Source organism: Simochromis diagramma, unplaced genomic scaffold (genome assembly GCF_900408965.1).
Source record: "Simochromis diagramma unplaced genomic scaffold, fSimDia1.1 OVJJ01000685.1, whole genome shotgun sequence".
Lineage (NCBI taxonomy): Eukaryota > Metazoa > Chordata > Actinopteri > Cichliformes > Cichlidae > Simochromis > Simochromis diagramma.
Genome location: NW_024387477.1, coordinates 17,982,748 through 18,009,145, shown reverse-complemented (window position 1 = coordinate 18,009,145; position 26,398 = coordinate 17,982,748). Strand labels below are relative to the sequence as shown.

Sequence of the window (26,398 nt, the reverse complement as noted above, 5' to 3'; positions counted from 1 at the left end):
GTAGACCTTAAACTGGAAATAAGGATTTTTTTCTCTGTGTTCTGATGTGATGCTTATTTGAATTGGTAAAATCTCAATAATATCACTTTATTTTGCATATTTTATTTTGCAAATATGGCATGCGTGAAAAGTTTATTCAGTGCATAACTGATATAGATAATTGACAACTGGTTGTTAAAGGCGAGGCAATTTTATTTAGAACCCTTGTTTCATACTCACACTACAGAGGCAGATTCATGGTGCTGCAAATGAACAACATAGTGCAGCACAGTTCAAAGTTCAAACAGCGCAGAACACAATAAAAGATTAAACATCTACTTATGATCAAGGTTTCCGGCCTTTGAGCTTAATAGAAAAACAACAACAAGCAAACAATAATCATTTATTTCCACATAGAAATTCAAATTAATTAAAAGTAGTTTGTAAGTAGTTGCAAAATAGCTTGTAAAAAACAACAGTATGACTTTAGTGGTCAGGTTAGACATTAACACTTGAGAATGAATGAGGAGTACCCTCTTTTAGCCACTTCTGAGAGTCTCAGTCCTTTACAACATGCAGAATTCAGTTTGCTATGAAATCCCCTACAGAATCCCAGCCTTGTTGCTGCCATGCTGCTTCAACACCAGACTCTGCTGCCATCTCAAGGCAAATGAGGGAATCACTTCTTCTTCTTAAACTGAACATTAGTCTGAAGCCAAATTCAACCAAGAACACAACAAACAAGTGATAGATGTTAGATATTCTCAGAAAACATCTAATCTTATATACAGCTCATTACAAAATATACATCTCAATATAAACGTTATTTATGATTTTGGAAACGTTCATTGCAAATACATACTATAAGTGCAACTTATAAATATTAACTAAATATTCACTCTTATTATTCCAAATTCTGCATCTGTACAATGTCAGACAAAGGTATTCTATTCTATTTTATATTTTCAAATATTAAGTTAATTACAGAATTATATCTTTTGGTGTCAAGACACTACTTTTGCCTCATTAGATTTTATTTCTAAACTCTCATCGAGTATCTTTATTTCATAACCAGCATGCAAGACACGCTTTTAAATAACTGTCACATCTATCTGTGAGAATAAACATCATAAGTTGAGTTATTTTATACTGTAATAATATATAATATACTGTACTGTTATTTTATATCGTAAGTTTATAATATGGTTACTTAAACCTTAAAACGGTTCTTTTTCACAGCTTTTGCCAGGTCTGTTTGTAGCAGTTAAGAGGGTTTCCCAGCAGTATGTGCATATAGATAATTAAAATAAAGATGTAGATCCAGAATAAAGGGTAAACAAGTAAACTTTCCCCTCAGAATCTACATTAAAATAATGAAAGTGATTCTTGTAGTGTAACTAAAGAATCTTGAGCATATTTTTAATGTTGTGGATCAATAGTTTTAACACAGGTTGTTTTTTTAGTGTCTTCATGTTCTTGCATGTGCATCAGATTATAAGGAATAATTTGAGCAGGTGTTGTGGAAAGAAATACGGTATGCCAGTGAGGAATAAAACAGTGTCCTGTTGGTAAACAATGGGAATTTGAATTTCTTCTGAGTCTATGGCATTCAATAACAGATGTACAGGACATGCATTTCATTACCTCGGCTGCAAATGCGATATTTATATTTTACTGGTCTCTTTAAATGTTTCAGCCTGTTGTAACAAACATTTGTTCACTTTTTCCTTGACTGATCTGTCAGAACCGGTTTGTGTACAATCTAAATATTCCCATTGTTTTTTTTGTATTTATATGACATTTACAAAAAGAGACATGATATTTGATGACTTTTGAATTGTTTATTGGTTTGAATGATTTAACCTTTAAAGCTTACACACGATGCTGAAAGAGTTACCTATGAAAATAACATACCAAAACCCTAAAATTGCCTTTTTAGAAGTTACTTGGAATATAGTCCATTTCATAGGCACAAGGACCCAGCAGAACAAGCACCTCTCTCCCCCTCATGCTTTCCCTTTCTGCCCTCTCTCTCCCTCTCCCAAACTCGTGTGCTCCCAGAGGAGGTGCAGGGAGGTAACGTTACATCAGTATGTATGTATGGGCGTGTGTATAAAAGACGTGGAGGATGATTAGTAAATGCTGACGAGCAGAGCAAAGATAAAAGATTATGGGTTGAGCTTTGGAAAACAAATGACCTAAAATTTAAAAAACCCCTGGAGAAACATGGAAGACCAAAAGGTCCTTACGTTTGTGCCCTCTGGTAAGTTTTACAGGAGTGGAGTGAGGTGAGGAAGTGAAATGTGTCAAACATGTGGAGGAAGCCTTTTTAGAGTGTATGTGTGAATGTTTCTTTCCTGATTCTTTTCACTTGTGGTTACATTTTTAATGTCTTCTTGTTGTTAACAGTAAAACTACAGAATAGGAGAAAGATGCTTTCATTGCCCAGAAAGTGAAAAGCAAAGCGTATGGGTCAATATTTACAGTATGGCAATAAATGATACACTCATCTGCCATGCAGTGCTTTCATAGCAGACCTGCGAAAATATTTCCAGCACCAGTTTTAACTCTGTTGTGGCACCAGGAACAGTTCAAGAAAATTATCCAAGTTATATATTTTTTCTTAGTGAAATTTGGCTTTTCTTTACTTTGCAGAGTCTTTACATCATCCAGTGCCCTAAGATGACTATTATTGAAAACGGGTCCTATATAAAACATTTGAAAAGAAATCTACTGAAGTGTATGGGCTCATGTTAATGGTAACACAGTTCCACTGGCTGACCTGATTATTAGTGATTATTATTAATTAGTAAGTGTTTATTACAAGCCAAAATATGTCTAACATTAAAGGTACCAATATCTAAAATGGGACAATTCTCTTTGTGACCTGGAACTTACTTTCATCATTGCCATTAATATGTTAATTCCTACTTGAATTTTCTCAGGTCAAGGATTAAGAAGATTATCTGGTAGAAAAATGTCTAATGTTCTAATCTGGCAAATCTCAAGGTTTTCCATTCTCAGCTCTTCGTTCTGTGGTTGGCGTTGGTGATAATTTCAATGTCAGAAAATCTACCAACCTCAATAACACCCCTGATGCTCGACTTTAGATCATTACCTAAAGGCTTCCAGGTTTTCTATAATTCAGCAGAACCTTCTTGTAATGAATCAATTTGCTCTTTTAAGATTAGTACCACATGGCAAATAAAATTCTTTTGAAGTGAGCAAAACCTCCTTTCAGTCAGATACTCAGGTTGGTATAAATTATGTAACTGTAACTGTACTGTTGGTTTCTAATGTTTGCATATCCAGCACATTCACTGTGCTGGATATGCAAACATTAGGTTATCCTTATCGGTACCCTTTGAGGTGTTGATGTGGAATGAGCGCTAGTTCCTCCTTCCTGTTATTTATATTATAACAAAGCATATGTCTGCATTGTGAACCACAGTGTACACACTGTTCATGGTACAGGAGCGTGCACCCACCATGGTCAAATGAAGTCTCGATAAGATTTTGCTTTAGCAGCAGGTGTGGTAATTCAGTGGATTTTATTGAATGGTGCATAGGAGGATATCATTAGCTGACCTTCTTATTTGATAGACAAGCTATTATAAGTCCTTACATGTGAACACCATGGTCCTTCTGCTTTCATAGTTTGACCTTGTGCAGTTCAGCACAGAGTTCTCAGATTTGCAGCTCAGCATACTTGTTTCCAGAGACCCAACAAGGATTCTCCTGTTTCCTTTTTCACAAGGACGTAGCCTGCTTAAAGTCTACAGATGGCAGTGTGGCTGTCTGTAAGAATAAATCATATGTTATGCTTTAAGACTTACAGATTTGGTTCATGAGATAGACCAATAACAGATAGCAAACGATGTGCAACAACAGAGGGGTGATTTGGCACGTCAGACTTCAAAAACTGCAAAATACAATTTTAGATTCAAAGATAGCGAGAAAAAAACACTGAAAAAATTCAGATAAACCAGCGATTGATACAAGGATACCAAACAAGCTGCATTAGCACTCTTAATTGTACTTAAACACAATTTTATTTTGGGCCAAATGCCAACACCAGCATACTACTATCCTGATGGCAGTGATATCCTGCTTATAAGGCATAATGGTCATTTTTTTGTGGGGGGCGCTAGCCATAATAGATGATAAGCAAGAAGTAATAATAGACAAGCATTTCTGTCACTGACAATTCAGCCATTTTTTCCTTAATTTTTTCTTCCCCAAATGTCATTTATGTCCTCACCTCAGCTTTCAGTAGGGACTAATCGGAAAGTGATGCCATTACTCCTTTTGTTCACAATATTGATAAGGAATAGTTTAGCATATTTACAATAAACCTGACATTCATGTTTTCATGAGGCAGTTTCAGAGGTCACATCCACACACTGTCCTGGCACAGACGGCTGTGTAGTCTGTGTGGACTCCTGTGAAGAGGGGGAGGCCTGGGAATGTTCTATCTAATCTGCTTTGAGATATAGCCTTGCTCGCAAGCCCCTAGAGCCAAACAGTGCTTCAGGCAATGAAAACTCATCTGTACAGCTGCAGCCGTGTCTCACAGATACATGACCGCCAATACAAACATCAGACACAGCTGGCACTAGATTTGTTCTGTAACCGAGACTTCACAGATCTCTTTAAAGATTCCCAGGTTCTTGTCTTTTTTTCCCTCTCTCTCCACAGCATTACCATAACTTGACATAAGCTCCTTAATTTTCATAACAGCATCACATTATTTTGGTAAATCTGGAAGTAATTGTGCTTAGACGTGTGTGCTCGCTTTGTTATAGGAATTTGTAAAATGTGTATACAGAATGCACAAGCATGTGCACAGAAAAGAAAAGATGAAATCTTGAGATGCATCCTGAAATGAAAGTGAAACTGATTGTTGCTCTGGTGAAAAGCCACTGTTTTTGCGTGTTTGAGTCCAGTTTCGCACAGTTACCATGTTAGCTGTGTCAAACATGTCACTCAAAACAATTATAAAGACTTTCCTTTATTATCATTGAAGATGTTGTGGCTTCAGACATGGTTGTAGTTTTGACTGAAGAAAGCTGATATCCTTAGAGGTTCTATTAACAACAATTTATGTTAGCCAGTAGCAGCTTCTGAAAAATGTGCTTGATGTGTAAAAAAGAAACATATTAACACTAACACGATATATTAACACTGCAGTTATTGTGCACTTACATAAACTTCATTATCTGAAAAAATATTAGTGATTCAAAATAGTTTATTCTGTGCTTATAGTGATGTGATTCTAACTTTTCCATACTGCACCTAAAGAACTGGATGGCAGACAATACAAACAGTGATGAAAATCTTTAATATAAAAGACTGCGCTTGAAGCTGAGCAGGACATTTTGTAAACATCATATTTGTTCCTTCCATCCACAGCGGCTCCACCCACAGAGCGGCCTAACAATGGCTACTTTTTCCAAGAGATGGGTGCGTATTGCTTTTTACAGCAGACGTTTGCTCTTTCATGAAGTTCAAGTGATCTGCACAGTAACAAAGATGATTTTTCCCTCAGGACGGTGGGGATCGTACGCGTCTAAATTTATTGTATCACTATTATTTATGCAGATGTCTGCTCACTGATGACCCATTTCACATGCTGGTGGGCACAGCCAGTCTGTTCGCTGTGTGTTAATTAATGAATAAATAACAAGACAGATGATCTCTGAGTCAATGATGGGAAGAGTGAATAATCATAGCTCAAAGCTTTGCCCGTGAAGGGTTAATTGTCTAATTCTGAGGCCATTTTTTCTTCCCCCATAAAACTAGCAACTGAGAAGCCATATTTATCTTCTATACAATGAAGGACTTTACGAGAGGCTGCTGTTGTTATATTGCTGCATGTCTGGTTTAAGGTTTTTTTTATTATTGGCAGTCTCTCTCTCTCTCTCCCTCTCGTCAACAGATGGTAGACTGGTGGGAGGGCAAGATAAATTCTCCCTTACTGGAGGCATTGTTAATGTGGCTAGCATAGCATCTTAACCTTGATGCAAAGACGAGGTTTTATCTTAGTGTGATTTATCTTAATAAACACGGTTGTATGATGACCTTTACAAGTCAAACAATTGTACAGTGAAAATGTATTTATTGGATATTATTGGATTATGCTGTTTATGAGATATAACTCCTCAGTTATATGTAATGTATGTACTCTGGGACTTTGTTGCACTCATTTATGTTTTGTTCACAGAACTGAGGGATGGGGAGGATTCACCTACTACCAACAAGGACCACATTTATGACAATGAGATCCAGATTAGTCCTTCAGGTCTGCCTTTTTGAAATTTGCCTTCATTCTGTTCAATTCGATTTTATTTACATAGCGCCAAATCACAGCACTTTGCATTGTAATGTAAAGATACTACAGTAACACAGCAGATGGAATTATTTAGTCTTGTCTTGTTTACTTGTCTAGGATTTGAAATCACATTTGACTTCAGCCTCTACCATTATCAAATCATGTGTGGCAGCTTTGATTCAAGTAAAAAAACATTGTTGAAAAATCCGGAGTGAAGGAAGGAAACCTTTAGAAATATGAAAGAAAAGACTGTATTAGAGCAACAGTTTGGTGATACTAAGACAGTCTTTGCATATAAACGTAATGTTTTGTGTTTCTTTTGCTGAAGATCCTGAAGGACCTGGATTTGGGCTTTTAAACACAACAAGAAAAGTAAGATTTACTTTTTTGTATGAATTTTTTTATACCATTACTTACTTTTTTCTTATCTAAACCACACGGCAGCAGCAAAAGCAAATTAAAATATTTTCTTTAATGTAACTGAGACAGCATCAGCAACTTACAGCAGGCAGAAAACGATACCCTCATTTCATTCATTTGCATCCATGATTTAAATGTTCTTGCTTCCCACCAGTATGTTAAGCCCATGAACTTTGAGGAGGAAGTCCGCGCCCACAGAGACCTGGACGGCTTTCTGGCCCAGGCAAGCATCCTTCTGGATGAAAAAGCTGCCACTCTGGATGAGGTGCTAAGGCGAATGTTAACTCATGTTGTGGTCGAAGGCCGTGAGAGTTGGGATGTGGATGAGATCATGAACTCACTGTTCACAGACGCAGGAAGGAAAGAGATCAATGGTGAACGAGCATGTTACCAAAGAAGTCTAAATCACTTGATTACATTAAAGGCAACTAGAAAATGAGCATTTAGTCTGATTTTGCTGTTTATTGGATTATGCTTCCACAGTTCATCTTCTGTCAGAAACCATTCAGGGTGTGACGGCAACTTCTACTGGCATTCATTACCAGCAGTCCTGGCTTTGTATTCTGTGAGTTCATCTCCAGTTAAAGCTGTCTGAGGTTTAGTTCATGTCTCTTCTTGGTTAACTGATTTCAAATAATACATTTCTTTGAATTCAGCTCGAATGTGAAGAATCTGCAGAGACGTCATGTCTGCATCACCCGCCTGGAGAGGCCACAAAACTGGGGTGTCAACTGTTGTGAAGCTCGCTACGTCGTCCTTATCCTCGCTCCACCTAGAACAGTAAGGTCAAATTCTCCACTCATCTTCTGAATATCATCTTAATTTTTTCTTAATTTGTCGATAGCTTACTTGTTGCAAGCAATTACTGTTTGCTGATGACTGGCCATAATATTCAGTTGCATAGACTGCATGTAAAAGCCTGATGTAGCCACTGTTACGTCACATATTGGCTTACGGGCTGCTGTTTGGAAGCCTTGAGTTTGTCGTTTTGGCCTCTGTCCATCCTCTTATCTTATCCTATCAGGGTTGCAGTGGAGCTGGAGCCTATCCCAGCTACCATAAGGCGAGAGGCAGGGTACACCCTGGATAGGTTGGCAGTCTGACGCAGGGTTAACACACAGAGACAGAGAGACAATATACCATATTTGGATGAGTTATATGTCTCAATTCTAAGATGAAACTGAAAAGAGAATTTGTAACATAGTATAATTTCAGGAGGGATTTTGGTAAATGGTATTTATTAGATTTGACTTGTGATCCTATACATGAAGTTTTTAGGTAATATACCGTATTTACCGCACTATAAGGCTCACCAGGTTATAAGGCGCACTGTTGAAGACTGGCTCTGTTTTCATACATAAGGCGCATCATATTATAAGACGCATTAAGACAAACAAAAAATAACTCGACCTTTATTAAGCTCATTCACAGTAACTCTTAACACTGTTAAGCTTAACACATTAAATATTGAAAAACACACTTTTTCCAGTACGGTACATTCAACTTCCACAATTCCCTCAAACTCTTCACCTTCCGTGTCCGAGTTACGGTAAACAGCTGGGCAATTTCGGCATCAAGCATGCCCGGATCCCTCTCACACCGGATTAAAAAGCGTTTAAAGTGCATTCAGCAGAATAAAACAATCGGATGAGTTAAAATTTAACCAACTCATTCACAGTAACTATTAACATTGTTGAGCGTTAAACATCAAATATTGAACAATACACTTACATTTCCAGTACATTCAACTTCCACAAATCCATCAAACTCTTCACCTTCCGTGTCTGAGTTACGGTAAACAGCTGGGCAATTTCGGCATCAAGCATGCCCGGATCCCTCTCATCATTATCCGAATCAGTCTCGTTGCTGTTACTTAGCTGTTCAGTGATTATTCCAGCCTTCGTGAAAGCTCGGACGACACTTGAGACTGATACCTTAGCCCAAGCAGCCACGATCCATTGGCAGATAGTGGCGTAACTCGCTCGGCGTTGCCTCCCTGTCTTGGTGAATGTGTGTTCGCCTTCTGTCATCCAATGCTCCCACGCAGCTCGTAATTTAACTTTGAACGACCTGTTGATACCAATATCTAGTGGTTGGAGTTCTTTGGTTAATCCACCCGGAATGACGGCAAGCTCCGAATTAGTTTGCTTCACTTGGGTTTTGACAGCCTCGTTGAGATGGGCGCGCATGGAGTCGTAGATCAAAAGAGACGGAGATTTGTGGAAAAAGCCATCCGGTCTCTTGACATAAACTTCCCTCAGCCACTCGCTCATTTTCTCTTCGTCCATCCAGCCCTTTGAGTTAGCCTTGACGATGACGCCGGCTGGAAACTTTTCTTTTGGCAAAGTCTTCCTCTTGAAAATGACCATGGGTGGTAGTTTCTGGCCATTAGCTTGGCAGCCCAGAACTACAGTGAAGGATGACTTCTCGTTCCCTGCGGTGCGTATAGATTACCGTACTGGTCCCTGTTTTCTCGACAGTACGGTTCACGGGGATGTCAAAGGTGAGGGGGACCTCGTCCATGTTAGTGATGTGTTCTGGCCGGATCTTCTTTTCAGTGATCTTATTCTGGCAGTACGTGCGGAAAATGGCCAACTTTTCTTTGTAATCGTTTGGCAGTTGCTGTGAGACAGTAGTTCTTGTGCGGATTGAGAGATTATGCCTTTTCATAAAACGGAAGCACCAAGAATGTCCCCTCGAAAGTCGTTGATCTGCATGTCACGTGCTACCGCTGTTGCCTTGAGTCGAATAGAGACTGTAGAGACACTTCTACCTGCTGTTCTCTGTTCAATAACCCACTGTTCAATTTTGTCCTCTAACTGCGGCCATCGCGCCTTGTTCCCTCGGAAACTCCTTTTGGTCTTCTTTACTTGTTTTAGGTCATCTTTTTGCTTCCTCCACTTGCGCACCATGGACTCATTAATGCCGAATTGTCTGGCAGCTGCTCTATTTCCATTCTCTTCTGCATAACTAATTGCTCGAAGTTTAAAATCAGCTTCGTAAGCGTGTCTCTTCGCGGGTGCCATTTTGGAGTCATTATACACACACAACATGGCTCCTGGCAACGGTAACCGTAATGCTCCAAAAAGTGGCACTAAAAATCTTTTTTTGACAGATTTTTGAGCATAGTGTGCCACATAAAACCGGTTCGAGGTCAGTAAGCACAAACCAAAAATCATACATAAGGCGCACCAGATTATAAGGCGCACTGTCGATTTTTGTGAAGATTTAAGGATTTTACGTGCGCCTTATAGTGCGGTAAATACGGTAGTAGATAATGCTTCAAAATTCAAAAACTTCCTAAACACGTGGCTAGAGACTTTGCCCGGCAATCTTGATTGCTAAAGTTCATCCATACTTTCACTCCATCAGTGCAGCACACAGACACAGACACGTGCTAGTTATGCCCAATAAACAGCTCAGGAGGCCAAATTTGAGAGGTCCAGTTCATCAACATGAATCAGTTGATGTTATGCCTAGAACATCTGGGAAGTGACAGCTACAGTTGTGGACATTTGCCTGTCACTCAAAGAGGCCACACCCCTAATAAAACAAATATAAAATTTACTCTTGTATCATTTTCATTCTTAGTAATTAGTAATTACACACGCTTTAAAGCTGGTCATTTAACTTTCATTTGTTTTGCCAACCTCAAAAGGCCATTTGAGGAACTTTGTGTTTCGTATTAAGTAAATATTCAGGCTTTGACATAAATCAGCTAAGTCCACATTTATAATAATAATCGATTATTTATTTTGACAGTCTGTTTATTGATTACTTTTTTGGTCAGTATTCACTGGCTTTCCATGACGTTTAACTTAACTCTTCACTTTTCCTGACTTATTACAGACCAAAAAAGAGTCAAGTGAATAAACAACACAATTCAATTCAATTTTAAAGGACTTTTAAATGTAAAAAAAATCTACATGCTTCTAATGGAGAGATGTCAAACTGTGTTTCATTGTTCTTGTAACAGTGACAATAAAAATCTATTCTATTTTATTTATATAGCGCCAAATCACAACAATAGTCACCCAAGGTGCTTTATACTATAAGGTAGACCCTACAATAGAGAAAACCCCAACAATCACATGACCCTGTATGAGCAAGCGATTTGGCAACAGTTGGAAGGAAAAGCTCCTTTTAACACATAGTGGTCACTACAGTGGACAGCCATTCAAAGCATTTGTATTTCTTGTACTTGTGTCAGTGTATATTGGCACTTCATACCAAAGTCATAAGTCAAACTGTATGTTGTCCACCGAAGTGGACATGTAACAAACTGTGTACATGTTTTTAAAAAACGAACTTTTTTCATGCTAAAGATGAATAAAAATCCTGATTGAGGTTGTCATAATTTATCCAAAGAGTTAACTGCAAGAAACCTCCAGCAGAACCAGGCTCAGGGGCCCTAATAACCACAATCATTTGTCCCCTAATCCCACTGTTTCTGAAACACTAAACAAAAATGACACTGAATATTTAAAACATGTGTAATACATTATCCTCACAAGTCAAATTTAAAAGAAGCCCCACTAAGTATTTCAGTGTTTTTGCTATATTATTAAATACAAAAATCACATGTGATAATTAACATAATAACACAACATAAAAACATCACCTAAATTATTATTTAAATTGACAGAAACTAACAAAGCCAAACTTTGTTGTTTTTGTTTTGTTTTGTTTTAACATTTATTTATTGGTTTTAACCGGTTTTACATGATACACTGTGGACATAAAAAATAAAAACAAAATAAGTAAATTAAAAAAACAAACCCACAACAACAACAAAAACAACATAGTAATAGAAACAAAAACAAAGCAAACCATAACAGAAGGGAAGAGCAGATATACAAATCAAGTTAGTGCTTCAGGCCGTGAAGGCCACAGCGTGCACGCTGCAGTTCTCCAGAAAGTTGTAGAATTTTGACCATATCGCCCAAAACCTGTCCAGTTTATTTCTTAATGCATAAGTTATTTTCTCCAAAGATAGTATAGATGTCAGTCCATTAAGCCACTGAGTTAGTCCACATACTTTTTGATTTTTCCAACACATAGCAACAGCGCTTGGATTCCAAAAGTCCAGTCGTTAACAGAGCTCTATTGTTTGGGTATATATTTAAAATACATATTTTAGGATGAAGTGGAATCACATCACCAATGATTTGACTTAACAGATTTATTACCTTTTCCCAAAAGATTTTCACACGTGGACGCTCCCGTATACAGTGAAATAAAGTGCCTGTCCACTCCACACTTAATACAGGAGTCTGGGATGTTTCAGTTAAAATGATGCATTTTTGACGGAGTAAGATATTGTCTTGTTAAATATTTATATTGAAGTAGTTCAGATTGCACATTAATTGTTTGACTCTGGGCCAAGGAGCATGATTTATAGCACTCATCATCAGATATATCCATTTGCAAATCATTCCTCCAAGCCTCTAAATAGACTGTGTTGATGGAATTTTCCATAAATAATTTGTACAATGCAGAAACTCGGCCTCTCCCATTTAGATGCTTTATAACTGTGCTCTCTAGAGAGGAGGAGGTGGGGATTTCTAAGCTGTTACCTTGTGTGGTTAAGATAAAATTTCCTAATTGAAGAAATGTAAAAAAATGTTTGACAGGAATAGAAAAAGTACTTCTAAGTTGTTCAAAAGACATAAGAGTATTATTCCTAAATATATCAGACACTTTTCTTATACGTTGATCGAACCAAAATTTAAAGCCTGCATCCGCGCTACCAGGAGGAAAGCTGTTATTGTCACGGTTCTGGGTCAGTACTGACCCAGCATTCTGAGTTCTGGTCTATTTTTGAATGAACCTTTTGTTTCTCTGGTGTTTTGTTGATGATGATGATGACTATTGTTTGAGTTCTATGTGTTATATTCGGTAGGCCTGCTTACGAGTCTGCGTCTGTGTCTCTGTCTGTCGTGTGCTTCCTGTTTTATTTTGTAGGTCTGTGCCTTATGTCAGTGCGTTCAGCTTTGTGCTCTCCCTGTCTCGTCAGTGTAATCAGCGTCAGCCGTGTCTCCCAGCTGTTTCCTCTTCGCTCCGTTCACCTCTTGTATTTAGTGTCTGTGTCTTCCCCTACTCGGTGTCGCGTCGTTAACGTCTTCTGCCCTCGCTCCCTCTGTGTGTTCTGTTTGCCAGCCTGCCAACCTGTCTAGTTATTCTGTTCTTCCAGTTTAGTTAGTGTTTTTCTGTTCTGCTTCATCCCAGCAATAAAGCTGTGTATTCTGAGTTTCTTCCGCCTCCTTGAGTCCTGCATTTTGGGTCCTCTCTTCCTGCCTGCCTACACACAGCCATGATAGTTATTTCCAAATATCGGAGTAAACCTAGACAGTTGTAACATTTCTCCCAAGTAGTTATGTGTTTCAAACCAGATCGTTATAGTGTTTTTTAAAAAGGGGTTCTTAGTTTGCTTATTTAGTGTCTTCCTGTCGGCTGAGTAAAGATATAAGTTCGGGGGACTTTTGATTTCTGTAGACTCCACAGAAACCCACACTGGAGTTTGCTCATTAACAAAATAAAACATTGCCGCTCTGATTAGAGCAGAAGTACCACTTTAAATTTGGAAGTTGTAAACCCCTCTTTCATAAGGGAGGTTTAGTAATGAGATTCTGAGTCTTGGTCTTCTGTTGTTCCAAATAAAGTTTCGGAATAGTTTTTGCAAATCTAAAAAGAGTTTGGTGGAGAGAGAGGTACTGATTGAAAAAGGTAAAGATATTTTGGCAAAATTGACATTTTTAGTATATTAATACGACCAATTAAAGGTATAGGTAGTTTCATCCAACTATTTAGAAGTGTAGTAACTGACGTTGTTAAGGAATTATAATTGGATGCCAGAATATTTTCAGCTGAGGGAGTTAATTTCACACACAGATAAGTAAACCCATGTTCAGATAGCAGAAAGGGAGTATTGATTGGAGGATTTTGTCGTTCATTTTAATTCAAAAATAATATTTCGGATTTATCAAAGTTTATTTTATAACCTGAAAATGTACTAAATGTATTAATGAGACTTAATATGGATGGTATTGATTTGTTTAAATTAGTGCAGAACAGGATCACATCATCTGCATATGGGGCAATACGGTGGTCAGCATTACTTTAATTCCTGATATGTTTTTATGATTCTGAATTGCCATCGCAAGAGGCTCAGTTGCCAAGGTGAACAAGAGAGGTGACAAGGAGCACCCTTGTCTAGTTCCACGATATAATCTGAATGGTGTGGGAAAAAAAGACCATTAGTTAAAATCTCTGCTTGAGGGTTGGAGTATATCAACTGAATCCATTTAAAAAATCTGTTTCCAATGCCAAACCTTTTCAAAACTTCAAATAAGAATGGCCATTGGATCCTGTCGAAGGCTTTTTGCTGTGAATCAGAGAATGCAGAGAATGACGTAACATCAACTTTGTTGTTCTGTTTTTTAGAAAAGCACCAAGACAGCCATTGAGGTGGGTAGAACATTTGCAACAATGTTCTCTGGCATTTCCTTCAGACAGAAGCTTCTGGAGACAAAGACCGAAGAGGAGTTCAAACAGGAGCTTGTCAACCACCGACAACAGCTCTCTGTAATCAGTGATAAACCGATCACAGAGGAAGTGGAGGACTCAGACCCACGCAGGGGCAAACCACTCCAGGTAAAAATAAGTAACCAAGAGAAACATATGTGTAAATCTAGCTAATTAGTCACATAAACAAATTTCTCTACTGAGTGTTGTTTTCAGATGTGGAGACCACCCCCGCGTTTCCCTGTTATTCAGGCATATGTGCTGCAGTAATATAACGTAGTTGAGCCAGAATGCACAATAAAGCCTGAAAAAGCAGCCAAGTCTTTGATGGAAATGTCAGCTGAACGTGTGCACGTCCATGTGTGTCATTAAGTCCAGTTTCTAAATTAAGATGAAATGTGTTTGTTCAGCACGAGGTGGGAGAAAGGAAACACCGAAGTACAGTTAAGCGAAAAAACATGTAATAGGTTGTAAAAGACTTAAGTTTACATCAGGTTGTGGTTACACCTGATGTTCTGACTGCTTTCAAAACAGCATTTAAGTATAGGCTTGCTGCGGCCAAGCCTATCCTACAATCCTAGAATAGTAAAGTGTGAAAATAAACATTATGGATGCCAGCACCTCAGTTTTATATCGTATATCAGCTAAATTCCTTCTGAAATGTCTCCACTTGGATCATTTTTAAATACAAAAGTCACAAAGATAAATTCAAAGCACAAATGTGAATGTAATTTTTTTTAAATACATTTTTGTGTTCGGTGACAGAAGTTGGTAATGGAAGTCTATGTTTGTGATCGCTTTCACGTCATTGTTTTTTTTAAAGGAGAAAAAGGGTCTTTTCTAAAACACCAAGAATATAAGAAGAGAAGAAATCCAGTTTTACTTCCAAAATGTCTGTGTCTATTTAAGAATCTGGCTTCATGGAAGCAAATGCTATCAACAGCTAGTTTAGTACACTTTTTCTCTTGTTGTTGTTTGTTTTTTAAGTGTGTGTTTTGGATTTGAGACACCACACTTGTATCCTCAGATTATTTTTAATAATCCGTGAATGTTGAAACAACTGCACCACACGGTAAAGGATCCAGGGTCATTTTACATGAAGGCCAAACCCTCTTCTAGCCAAATAAACATTTCACACATAAGTGCAAACTCCTGGTAGTTTTGGTGTATTTATAATATTTATTGTAATGATAAAGTCACATTTTTATGTCCACTGGGTAGTTTTTTCCCTTCTAATAAGTCTTCAAACTGACAGATACATTACTCAGAATAGCTTTCCAGTGTTCATCTTCTCACTGATACCTAAAGCAACATGCGTGAACAAAGTCTATGGCATTTATGCTGCCCGTACTTTTAATGATGTATAAATCATGGCCACAGTGTACCAGCATAGTTCAGGCTTCTGTACAGTAAATGACTGCATGTTTCTGGTTTAGTTCAAAAGCATATCACAGTCACATTTCTGATACATTATGCATTCGGTTGTAATAGCATTATATTATGTCACATTATATTGTCACAGCTTCAGTGGGCCTGACTATGTCCCACCTTCTTCGCAGTGCACTGATTTCTTCAGATTTGGTAAGGGTGTTTATGACGACTTCCGCCGCAGGCTGCCTTTGTACCCCTCAGACTTCACAGATGGTAATAACAATTTCCTTCACATTTGTTTTGCGGATTTGTTACTGGTGTAGCTTTAGTAACATTTTGTATAATTCAAACAGGTATAATTGGAAGTGACCGCTCTCTCTTGAAGTACACCACCACTGCGATTTTCCTCTACATTGCAATTCTACTGCCTGCCATTGCCTTTGGTTCACTGAATGATGAAAGCACAAGAGGAGAAATAGGTATGGGATTTTTCTTTACTCTTAATTTGGCACACAGTATGTTCAACAGCTTTAATGAAAAATACATATCTGTTTCATTCATTGAAAGATGTTCAGAAGACCATTGTTGGCCAGAGCATTGGAGGAGTGATCTATGCTTTGTTTGCTGGCTCGCCGCTTGTCATTCCGCTGACTACTGCACCACTGGCCATCTTCATAAGCGGTACATTCACATTGCTTGCTACGATTTGGATGTCAGACTATAGAAGTTAGATTTTTGAATAAGTAACACTTATTTAATGACAAACAAGTCATACAATTAGTTTGCTTTGAAGTTTACATGGTGGGATTAGGTGCAGCAAATGAGGTCAGAGTCAAGCCTGATGGCTAACATTAGGCAGCATAAGCAATTAAATGAAGTCATTACTGGGCCACAGCAATAAAGAAATGAATGCAGTCTGAAATGACTCGATGTAACTCATTATCACATCCTTTGGCTTAAATGTTGGTTTGCAAGGATCCACTCAGAGAGACTTATGACTAACCTCTACAGACCTTTGCAATCTCGTTTGACTAAAATTTATTTCAGGATTTGTTTTTTTAAACACCATCTCCAGTCACCACAGACAGCTGTTGTTATATAAAAAAAGACTCCTGATAATCTACTTCATACAACACCTGCCTTGCATATAATTTATACTACAAACAGTAGTCAGATCTGAGAATTGACCATTAAAAATGAAGTTATTAATTTCAACAACTTGCTAAGCAATATGTTGTCACTTAAATAGTGGAATTTTCTTGAAATTAATAAGCTTTTATGAGTTTGTGTGTGTGTTATTGTATAATTTGCAGTCATCAGGGGTATTTGTGATGACTACGACCTCGACTTTGATGCTTTCTACGCCTGCATCGGTTTATGGAACAGCTTGTTCCTCATCCTCGGAGGCTTATTCAATGTCAGCCTGCTGATGAAACTCTTCAAACGGTAAATACACACTCGCAGACAATATTTGTTACTATTAAATATCACAGACAGAAGGCCACTACTTTTGTCTAAACACTGAAGTGAACTGATAAAGGCTAATCTGTTATTACTTGTTGTTTTCAGCTTTAATCAGTAATTTTCTTTCATTCTCTCGTGCCATTGTAGCCATAATTTTCCACTGAAGTTAATGTTTTGTCTGTGCTTTGGAAAAAACCCACACTTTTGATACAACATGAATGATCGCACCATGCTGCTTGCTTCTCTTTTCTTCCAGCTCAACAGAAGAAGTGATTGCATTGTTCATCTCAATTGCATTTGTTGGAGATGCGGTGAAAGGCACAATCAAAAGTGAGTCCAACTAATGTCAGACTGCCACAATAAAATCTTTTTAGGAAAAACAAGCAAATAGTAGAAACAGAGCAGTATTCTATGAGGACATACAGTATATAATATTAAGGAAAACATTTTTTGTGAACTATTATTTTTGTGTTAAGTTCCTGTAACAAGTCAGGAAAAAATGGCTAAACATATCTAGGATTCTTAAGAATTGTTCTTCTGAGCCTCGGGCTCTTGTAATTTTCTGCCGATCGACTCCAAATTGAGCAATGCTTGAATAACTGTAAATATGTAGAGAATGATTACGTTAACCATCTGTTACATTTGTAAAATACTAACTGTGTGGATGCTCTATATCAGCGGTCCCCAACCCCCGGGCCTCGGACCGGTCCGTGAGTCGTTTGGTACCGGGCCGCGAGAGTTGAGGCTCAGGTGTGAAATGTTTGGTTTTCAGGGTTTTTATCCATTTTTCAGCGTTATTTTGTTATCGTTTTTATCGTTAACTCGGTTTTCCTGGGTCTTTTACATGTGTTACGAATAAATCTTCTTTTTTTCGGTACCGGTACTAGTTTTATTTTGTTGTATTTATCCGCGACACCTTAAAGGCCGGTCCGTGAAAATATTGTTGGGCATAAACCGGTCCGTGACGCAAAAAAGGTTGGAGACCGCTGCTCTATATTACATTTCCTGCTACAGACTTTAATAAGTTCCTGTGAGTGTGGGATGTGTTCCACTAAGATCACATACAGCTATATCTTGTCTTCTAGTTTGTCTTTAGTGACATATCTTTTTTCTTCTTCTTCCATCTTTCTACTCCACTTTCTAGTTTTTCACCATTATTACCACGGGCCCATTCTCACGACCACAAACAAAACACTGGTGCTTCAGCAGATTAATGAGATTCTAGACAGTGCAAAAAACAAGACAGACACCCCACTGGAGCATCACAATGAGACCGGGGTGATGTCAGGACATGCAGAGTCAATCTTCCTGCCTGAGTCTTTGGTGTTATGCACAAGAGAAAGACCCATCCTCTGTCTCCTGCTCATGCTGGGGACTTTGTGGCTGGGTTATACGCTCTACCTCATCAAGAGGAGGTACTGTTTGTTCACTTGTTGTTTCACATTATGGATATCTGAACCATTTTATAACTTATTTTATCGTATCAAAATATATGTAGTAAGCAGAGGCGCAACTCTAGTTTTTTTTCTCCTGGGAACGCATCTGTCATCTTTATAAAAGAACAATAAAGTGTCACCAGGTGGAAATACCACATTAAAAGTACAAGTTCCACATTGAAATTTGAGCGTATTAAAAGCAAACTGTGCTTCAGTACACTTTACACGCAAGAGAAAACAATATTTCAAAACATACCAAATACATCAGGGGAAATACTCTGTTTCGAATGCTGCCCAAAGCAGACTCTTTTCCATCTGGAGTAGCGAAGCCATAAAAATGTCATGTCGTGAATATTTTAGTCAGCTGAACTGCAATAATAGAAAGATGGAACAATCAAATGTGAAAGATATATGATGTGATACAACCAGAGACGCTGCATGAGATATAAAATGGAAAGCACTGCCACATGTTTAACACTTGGTATTTAAAGTAGTAGGATGTACTGCAGTATAACAATGTTACTCTTTAACTAATAACATGAAAGCTGTGTTTTAACCGTCGTCCATTTTATATTCAGAATTTTAAAAATCTGCAGGACAAATTTAAACTCTGTCGTAAGCAATGACAGAAAATGCATTTACTCATGTGCAGCACTTATGTGTGCAATACTGAGAGGAAATATTAAAGTTATCAGGAGCTTTACTCCACTATGTGTAACTAGACTGTTTGCTGCTTTTACCTAGTAGTGATTTTAAGCCTGGGTTTAAATTAACAAAGGGAACTGCAGTTGTATAATGTAGTAGATACTTAGCTAGTTACCTTTAACCAATTCAAAAGAAGCCATGTAATTTATGAGACATCCAGCCAGGATGTCCCTAGAAGAGCTTGAGGAGGTTGCTGGGGAGTGGTTTGGGCATCTCTGCTTAGACTGCTGCCCCCATGACCTTCACCCAAATAAGCTGAAGCAAATGAGAAGATTTGTGATAGTTACTTCCACTTCCCCTCATGCTTGCTGCAAATAGCTTCACATAACCTACAAAACAAGGACAAAACGTGCATCCCAAGACTGGATTGCAAGGTTACAAATCATGTGCAATGAATTTCACCCTGCAGTAATATTACTGGAATACGTGAGTTAGATATATGTGACTCTGTTATCATGCATTTCTATATCTGACTCCTGGGACTTCATTGTTCTTTTTCCCTCAGTGGCAGCTTTCCGCACTTGACATGAATTATTTCCCAAACACAAAGAGTAACTGCAGTAAATGTGCTGTAAAACTACTTGTAGAAGTCATTACACCAGAGTTGCAAAACGCTGAAATATTTATTGCTATTTTCCCAACAGCCCGTACCTGAATGACAAAATCAGAGAGGTGGTGTCTGACTGTGCTTTGCCTGTGTCTGTGCTGATACTCTCCTTCACTGGCTCCTACCTTTTCATTGACATACAGCGTGAGTATGGATCTTTCAAATGAAAGAAATGATAGAAGAGTACTCTTGAGGCTTAAAGTCACAACCCTGGCACATAACGTTTTTCACTGTTCATAAATCCTCTGTTGAAAGGGGAAAACATTTGCTTCAAGTGAACTTTAAACCCAGTCTGGGGATTGTGTGTGTGAGAGATAGACACAGATTTTAAGCTTTGCTTTTAAAACAGAGGCTACTAGCAGAAAGGTTAGTGTTCAAGCAATTATTTACTTTTTGTTTTCATTGTATGTTTGTAACAAGCTTTCTGTAAATGCTTTGCTTCTATTAGTTCCCGTGTTCAGTGTACACGATGGTCCGATCTTCAAGTTCCCTCCATTTGAAAAGCTGTCAGGAATGAATGCACTGAGTGCAGTTGGTCTGGGGTTTCTACTTGCTTTGCTCATCTTCATTGACCAGAACATCGTCATTTCACTGACACATGTGCCGGAACACAAGTACGAATCCCACTTTATGTTTGAGTTCTAAGCTATGAGAAGAACGACACACAGCAGAACCTGTGATTTAAATGTTACCTTTACAGTATTTGGTATTGATGCTGTGCCTTTACTGACAAACCACTTTAAGCTTACGTGTGTGAACATCTATACCAGGTTGCTAAAAGGCACAGCATTCCACTGGGACTTAATGCTGACAGGCTTCATTAACATCCTCATGTCCTGTCTGGGGTTGCCATGGATGCACGCCGCTTTCCCACATTCCTCTCTGCATGCCCGTCAGCTTGCCAAAGTAGAACAGCAAGTAGAGAACGGACACCTCTACACGACGTGAGTAAAGTTAAAACGAGGTGTGCTCTGACCGCACGGAAAGCACCAGCTTTTATGAATGCTTTTAACACTCAGTTTGAAACCTTTGTGACAGAGTGTCAGTTCAAAACTAAGCAGAATAACAAAATGGTTACTGTATGTAGTTTAAAGAAACTCTGGCTTATCTCTGCAGCAGACGTAGTGTGCATAGTTGCCCATAAATTGTTTAATACGTCAGTGGTCCATTTAATTTCTATCCTTTCATGTTGGATTCAAAAGCTGATCTTATGCATTAAAAGATATAAAGATTGTTCTGGGTTGCTCAAACAACTCATTCCTCTCTTTTTGTCCTAATAGCATCGTTAGTGTGAAGGAAACACGTCTGACCTCACTGGTGGCCAACATCTTGATCGGCCTGTCCGTGTTCATGCTGCCCATTCCTCTGCAGTGGATTCCCAAGCCTGTGCTCTACGGGCTCTTCCTTTACATCGCAGCCACTTCACTTGACGGGAATCAAATGGTGGACCGCATGACCCTCCTGCTAAAGGAACAGGTGGATATGAAGCAGATAAGAAGAGTGTGGTTTACTGATCCTGTTCCTCATTCTATTTTATTGTCTCTTTGTTTCCTTCGTATTGATTGATCTTTACAAATGATAACCAGTAGCAGTGTAAAAAACAAAACAAATAACTAACTAACAAATAAAAAAGCAGAAGAGTGAAGAAACTAAAATCCAGCAGAAAAAAAACATCACTCTTCTGGGGAAAAAAAAGGAAACAAACATCTCTTGTTATCACATGACTGGTCCCACTCTTGTTATATCACAGAACTTTCATATGATAAGTTGGTACACACCATAACAAGAACAACTTGTTTTTAATGGAAAACAAAGTTATTTTTGTCATAAGAGTTTATCATGGTCTGGTTTAAATAGACAAAATATAGTACAATAACATGGCACATTTTTGCATAGCAATGAGTTTAATTAAAATAACATTTCTGTAAAATATAAAGCAACGCACTTCTGAAAAAAATGCAAATGTTGCATTACAATTCCAGAGGTTACAGGAGTATTTAGCATACCTTTTCTTCTCAAATGGTAATTTATGCTGCAGCAACAGGTGTGCTGTTATATACAAATCTTGGCTTGAGAGGGGTATTATAGTTAATCTCACTTAAAACATAGTTAATCATATCTTATTCTGTCTCTGTCTAGACCTCCTATCCTCCCACTCACTACATTCGCCGTGTGCCTCAGAGGAAGGTCCACTACTTCACGGGGCTGCAGATAATCCAGCTGATCATTCTGTGTGCATTCGGGATGTATCCTCTGCCCTACATGAAGATGGTTTTCCCCTTGCTGATGATCCTGCTGGTCCCTGTCAGGTGAGATAACCCAGGCCAACAGGGGGCAGAGTGGGAACATGAAAATCTGCATGCATCCTTATCTGCAGCTCATTGGCACCTCAGGAAACACAATTTTATGGTCCCATTTTTGCAATTAGTACCAGTTTGTGTTAGAACAAATGCAGTACAACACGGCCTTCTTAAAAACAAAACAAAACAAAACAAAATTAAATGTTTTACATGGAAAAAGTAGCATTAAACCTTTACTTTCTCACATTAAAAAAAAGGAAGAAAAAGGGGACCGCTGCGTCTACAGTTATTTTTATTATATTCTACGTGTAGAAAGACACTCTTCCCACTGAACCCCCCACCACACACACACACACACACACACACACACACACACACACACACACACACACACACACACACACAAGAGGTGATGTTCTTACCCTAAGTACTTGAAGATTTGTTGTTTCCTTGTAAATAATACACGCATTTTTAATGTGTTTTCTCTCAGGACGAGCTTGCTTCCAAGAATGATTGAGGCCAAGTATCTGGACATCCTGGATTCACAATACATGTAAAACTTTAAAGCAATTTCATGACAAGATTCAGTTTCTCCAGGAATTAATTATCTGATGAAATAAAATTATTTGGACTGCAAGATTTCGCTATCATTTATAACCATCATTTTCTTTTTTATTGTTCATTGCAAATGTAACTTAAATGTAGCTGACTTTACTATGGAAAATCACTGCATATTTGTTGTATGTAACCCTTTAACTTTAACACGGGTTTTCATGCACAGATAAGTGTTTCGAGTAGCCCTTGACAATGAGTGTAATCCCTTTAGAATTAAGTGGAATTTCAATTTTTATCTTAAATCACAGTGGTATTATAGAATTAAATCATATAGAATAGTTTTGTTAAGGGGGTAATTTTTCACAATTATAGAGACAAGAAGGAATCATTTTACAATGAGGACTAGAGAAGCTTCCACCTCCTCCTCAAATGAAAAATCATCAGAAGAAAGTGAAAAAAGAAAAGAAAGAACAAAGAAGAAAAGCTGAAGACAAGAAGAACAAAAAGAAAGCAAAGAACTGAACTACAAATAAAAACATATAAATTAAATTATTCACAGGTAATATGAATAGTGTATTGTTACTCCTGTTGTGTTCAGTTTTGGGTTTGCATATAAATAATAAAAACCACATAATTCTATTGGACTCTGGTCATTCACATTGATCATTTATTTGTACTTTACTTATTGTCCTTTTAAATGTTTGTGTAAGGAAAAAAAAAAGTTTGACTTGGCTCCATGATTGTGGACCTTTGGTGGACCTTTGCCCTGCAGTGTTTGCTGCTGTGTTTTTTCTCTTGTAAGTAGAAAAGAAAGAGTAGTCCTTATCACATTTTTATGCCTAACATAAAAGAACAATTGAAACATCTGCGATGCGAACCAATATAGTGCACAATAAATGTGTAAAAAAAAAACGAGGTTAGCTACATAATGTGGCCCACTAAGGCTAACGCATATTTACAATATAAAATGAGGAAATTTTAACTGTTATTTCCACAAAAATACCTGGAAATTGCAGACTAATTCAAATTAATTACATTATAATTCATGCCTCTTTTCTGTAAACTATCTGGCAGTTATGCACTACTTACAATAATTACATACTACTAAAGATTATTTTTGAACTGCTACTACTTAAACACAACTTATAATTATTATTTTTTTCCCTGTAAAATACCTAGTTACACGCTGCTAAAAATGACTTATGCACTACTTAAAATTACTTACACTGTAGATTTTTTCTTCTTTCCAGTAGTTTAGTGTATCACTTGTATGTACATGTTTGTTTTATTACATGGTATAACCAGGTAAAATACATGGAAAATTCTATTTAATTCTAGGGAAAATCACTCTTAGTTGCAGGCCGTATTATAAAGTGCTAGGGGAACCTAAAATTGCCACGTTAGAGGCTTTCAGCTCTTGTGCCCACAGACCAAAACAACACTTTATATAGTTACTTGGAGGGAACCAGTATTGCCAAAGAATATTGGCAGGATTTTCTTTGCAGCCGGAGTCTTGAGTTCTCATTTGCAGACATTACAGACACACGTGACACTGCACAGATTTGGAACACAAACCCCATCAGGTCATTGAAACGTGTTTTTCAATTGACCAAAGCCAGTTGTATATAGACTGTACAATATTCTTATGGATGAGTCCATCAACAGACCAACATATCATATTGTGAACTTTTATTGTTGTGGACAACTAGGATATTTTCCCAAATTACAATGGCAGTTTGGGGCTTTTAATGATTTTTTTGAATAGTCCCTTTTCTATACGCCCAATAATATTTGGTTAATGTCTGTAAAAAAGAGGCATTATTTAACCTTGGTTGGTGAATTTACCTGAAACCTTTTTAGCAGTTGAATATTCAGTTTTCTTGGAGGTCTTGGAGAACGGCCCTATGAGCTGTTGTTTCAATGGCAGGTAACATGTTACTCTTAGGATGTACAGAGTAGGTCCTTGTAAAAAGGTCAGACAAACTCCTTTTCATTATTTTCATCCATTGTGGTCTTCTCAAGAGCTCATCCCTCAACAGGAAGGAGGTAGTTGAGAAACAATGTCATCAGGATGTTTAGATGCAGTTCAGAATGAAAGCCTTTGATAGTCTCAGTAGACTGGCATCATGGTCTAGTAATCCTTTCATCCGAATCAGTCCAACTGTTTACCATTAAGCCTCAAAAATCCAGCATCAGTTTTGAAACTTGGGTTCAGAAGGTCAAGTGAACAAGTTAACATAGTCTTTCATTAAAATATTTCATATTTTGTTAATCCTTTCATTTGAATTTATGTACAGAGTTGTGCAAAAAAGACATGCTTCAGTTTAAAATGTGATGCTATGATAAGGGATGTGATAACTTCTGTGTAAGCTGAAAAAGCCTGTGTGAAAAAGAAATTCTAACCGTGAAGGTGTGAGTTCACACTGGTGAGTTTCTGTTCAAAAACACTGAAGCCAGATTTCACAAGAACCACTCCAGCGTTTATGTGAAAAAGAGCTTTTTATTGAATTCCATAAAGATCTATAATATGTATTGCATGATATTTTACAGGCATTCGGTGTTTAGTGTTGGTGTTAGCATTTTTATTATATCACACATGTTTAATACTCCTAAAGCAAAACTAGGCATGCAAGAACAGCCATAGCAAAACGGCCAAAGTCTCAAATGCTATTTCACATAGTGCAGTGCCTTCCTTCAGGGAGATGAGAACTGACAGTTATAAAGCTAAGAATAATAAATTTCCCCAACAGATGGCGGTAGAGGTTTGCCTTTTGGGAAGGTTTAAGCTCAGGTCTTGTAGATAGTAGATGTATACTCATCTGTATGTTACAGAAAATACATTTATCAACCAGTAAAATAAATGTGGATGGTAAACTTAAGAATGGGCAGATATAAAGAATAAGCAGAAGAATCACCACCTTTAGATGTTTTGTCAGGTTTTAGCTACATTTGCTTCCCATGAAGCCACCTTTGGCTGCAAACAGACTATTTTACTAATTTTAGACCCATTTTGCAGCTTATGCTGTTTATTGCACCGTTAAGACATTGACTGCTTAATCATGCCTGTTTTCTGTATTAGCCCTGTGTACTGAATGGTATGAATGGACATGTGCCTGCAGGGAAAAGGCAAAATAAACCAAAAGGCTCTTTTAAAATGGTGCAGCAATAAAGCAGCAAACAGCAAGCAAACAGCAAGCTATGGAAACAGTTATTGAATTTGGGCTGAGAATATGAATATGGATGCAACAGAAAAGATAAGGGTTGTAGTTATGTTCCAAGTTATCTTCCATCCATCCATTCTCTTTGGTTTACCCTTATCAGAGATGCAGGGGGCTGGAGCCTATCTCAGCTAGGGCGAGGGGTAGGGTACAACCTGGACAGGTCGCCAGTCTGTTGCGGGGCTAAAACATAGAGACAGGCAACCATTTGCACTCACTTGTTTCCACAGCAAAATATGAAGGATTTGACAATGTGTGAATTTTCAAATAATAAGTATTCCTTGTTTCAACAATAAGAAAATTCATAGTTTGATCCTATTCAAACTGACAGTTGACACCTATGAGCAGCATCAATATGATTCTTCTTTGCAATTTGTCCATTTGGGAAGTGACACTGCAGGAAAGAAATTCAAGAGAGAGTCAAAAATAACACAAATTGGCATTCATCTTATGTTCCCTTTTAAAAGCTCACAAAAACTAGAAGGAAA

At 37.8% G+C, this 26,398-nt stretch overlaps 1 protein-coding gene across 1 annotated transcript; it reads left to right on the top strand.

The window, feature by feature from the left end:
* The first annotated feature begins 2,035 nt into the window (after positions 1-2,035).
* Positions 2,036-23,316, top strand: LOC120724239 (sodium bicarbonate transporter-like protein 11). Its single transcript, XM_040016331.1, has 20 exons — positions 2,036-2,242; positions 5,392-5,442; positions 6,203-6,280; positions 6,639-6,682; positions 6,885-7,104; positions 7,214-7,295; positions 7,387-7,510; positions 14,174-14,383; positions 15,814-15,898; positions 15,979-16,104; positions 16,193-16,306; positions 16,939-17,071; positions 17,346-17,419; positions 18,234-18,504; positions 19,875-19,981; positions 20,286-20,451; positions 20,608-20,781; positions 21,118-21,313; positions 21,977-22,146; positions 22,628-23,316. The coding sequence occupies exons 1-20, from the start codon at positions 2,206-2,208 to the stop codon at positions 22,692-22,694; spliced, it is 2,529 nt and encodes an 842-aa protein (XP_039872265.1). The 5' UTR covers positions 2,036-2,205; the 3' UTR covers positions 22,695-23,316.
* The last annotated feature ends 3,082 nt before the right edge of the window (positions 23,317-26,398 follow it).

What these genes read in the sequence shown, in the direction of transcription:
- LOC120724239 (XM_040016331.1), top strand. Translation starts at nt 2,206, where the DNA reads ATGGAAGACCAAAAGGTCCTTACGTTTGTGCCCTCTG. An exon ending in CTGATGAAACTCTTCAAACG is followed by an intron (nt 17,072 to 17,345) that starts GTAAATACACAC and finishes CTTTTCTTCCAG; the next exon opens with CTCAACAGAAGAAGTGATTG. An exon ending in ACACATGTGCCGGAACACAA is followed by an intron (nt 20,452 to 20,607) that starts GTACGAATCCCA and finishes CATCTATACCAG; the next exon opens with GTTGCTAAAAGGCACAGCAT.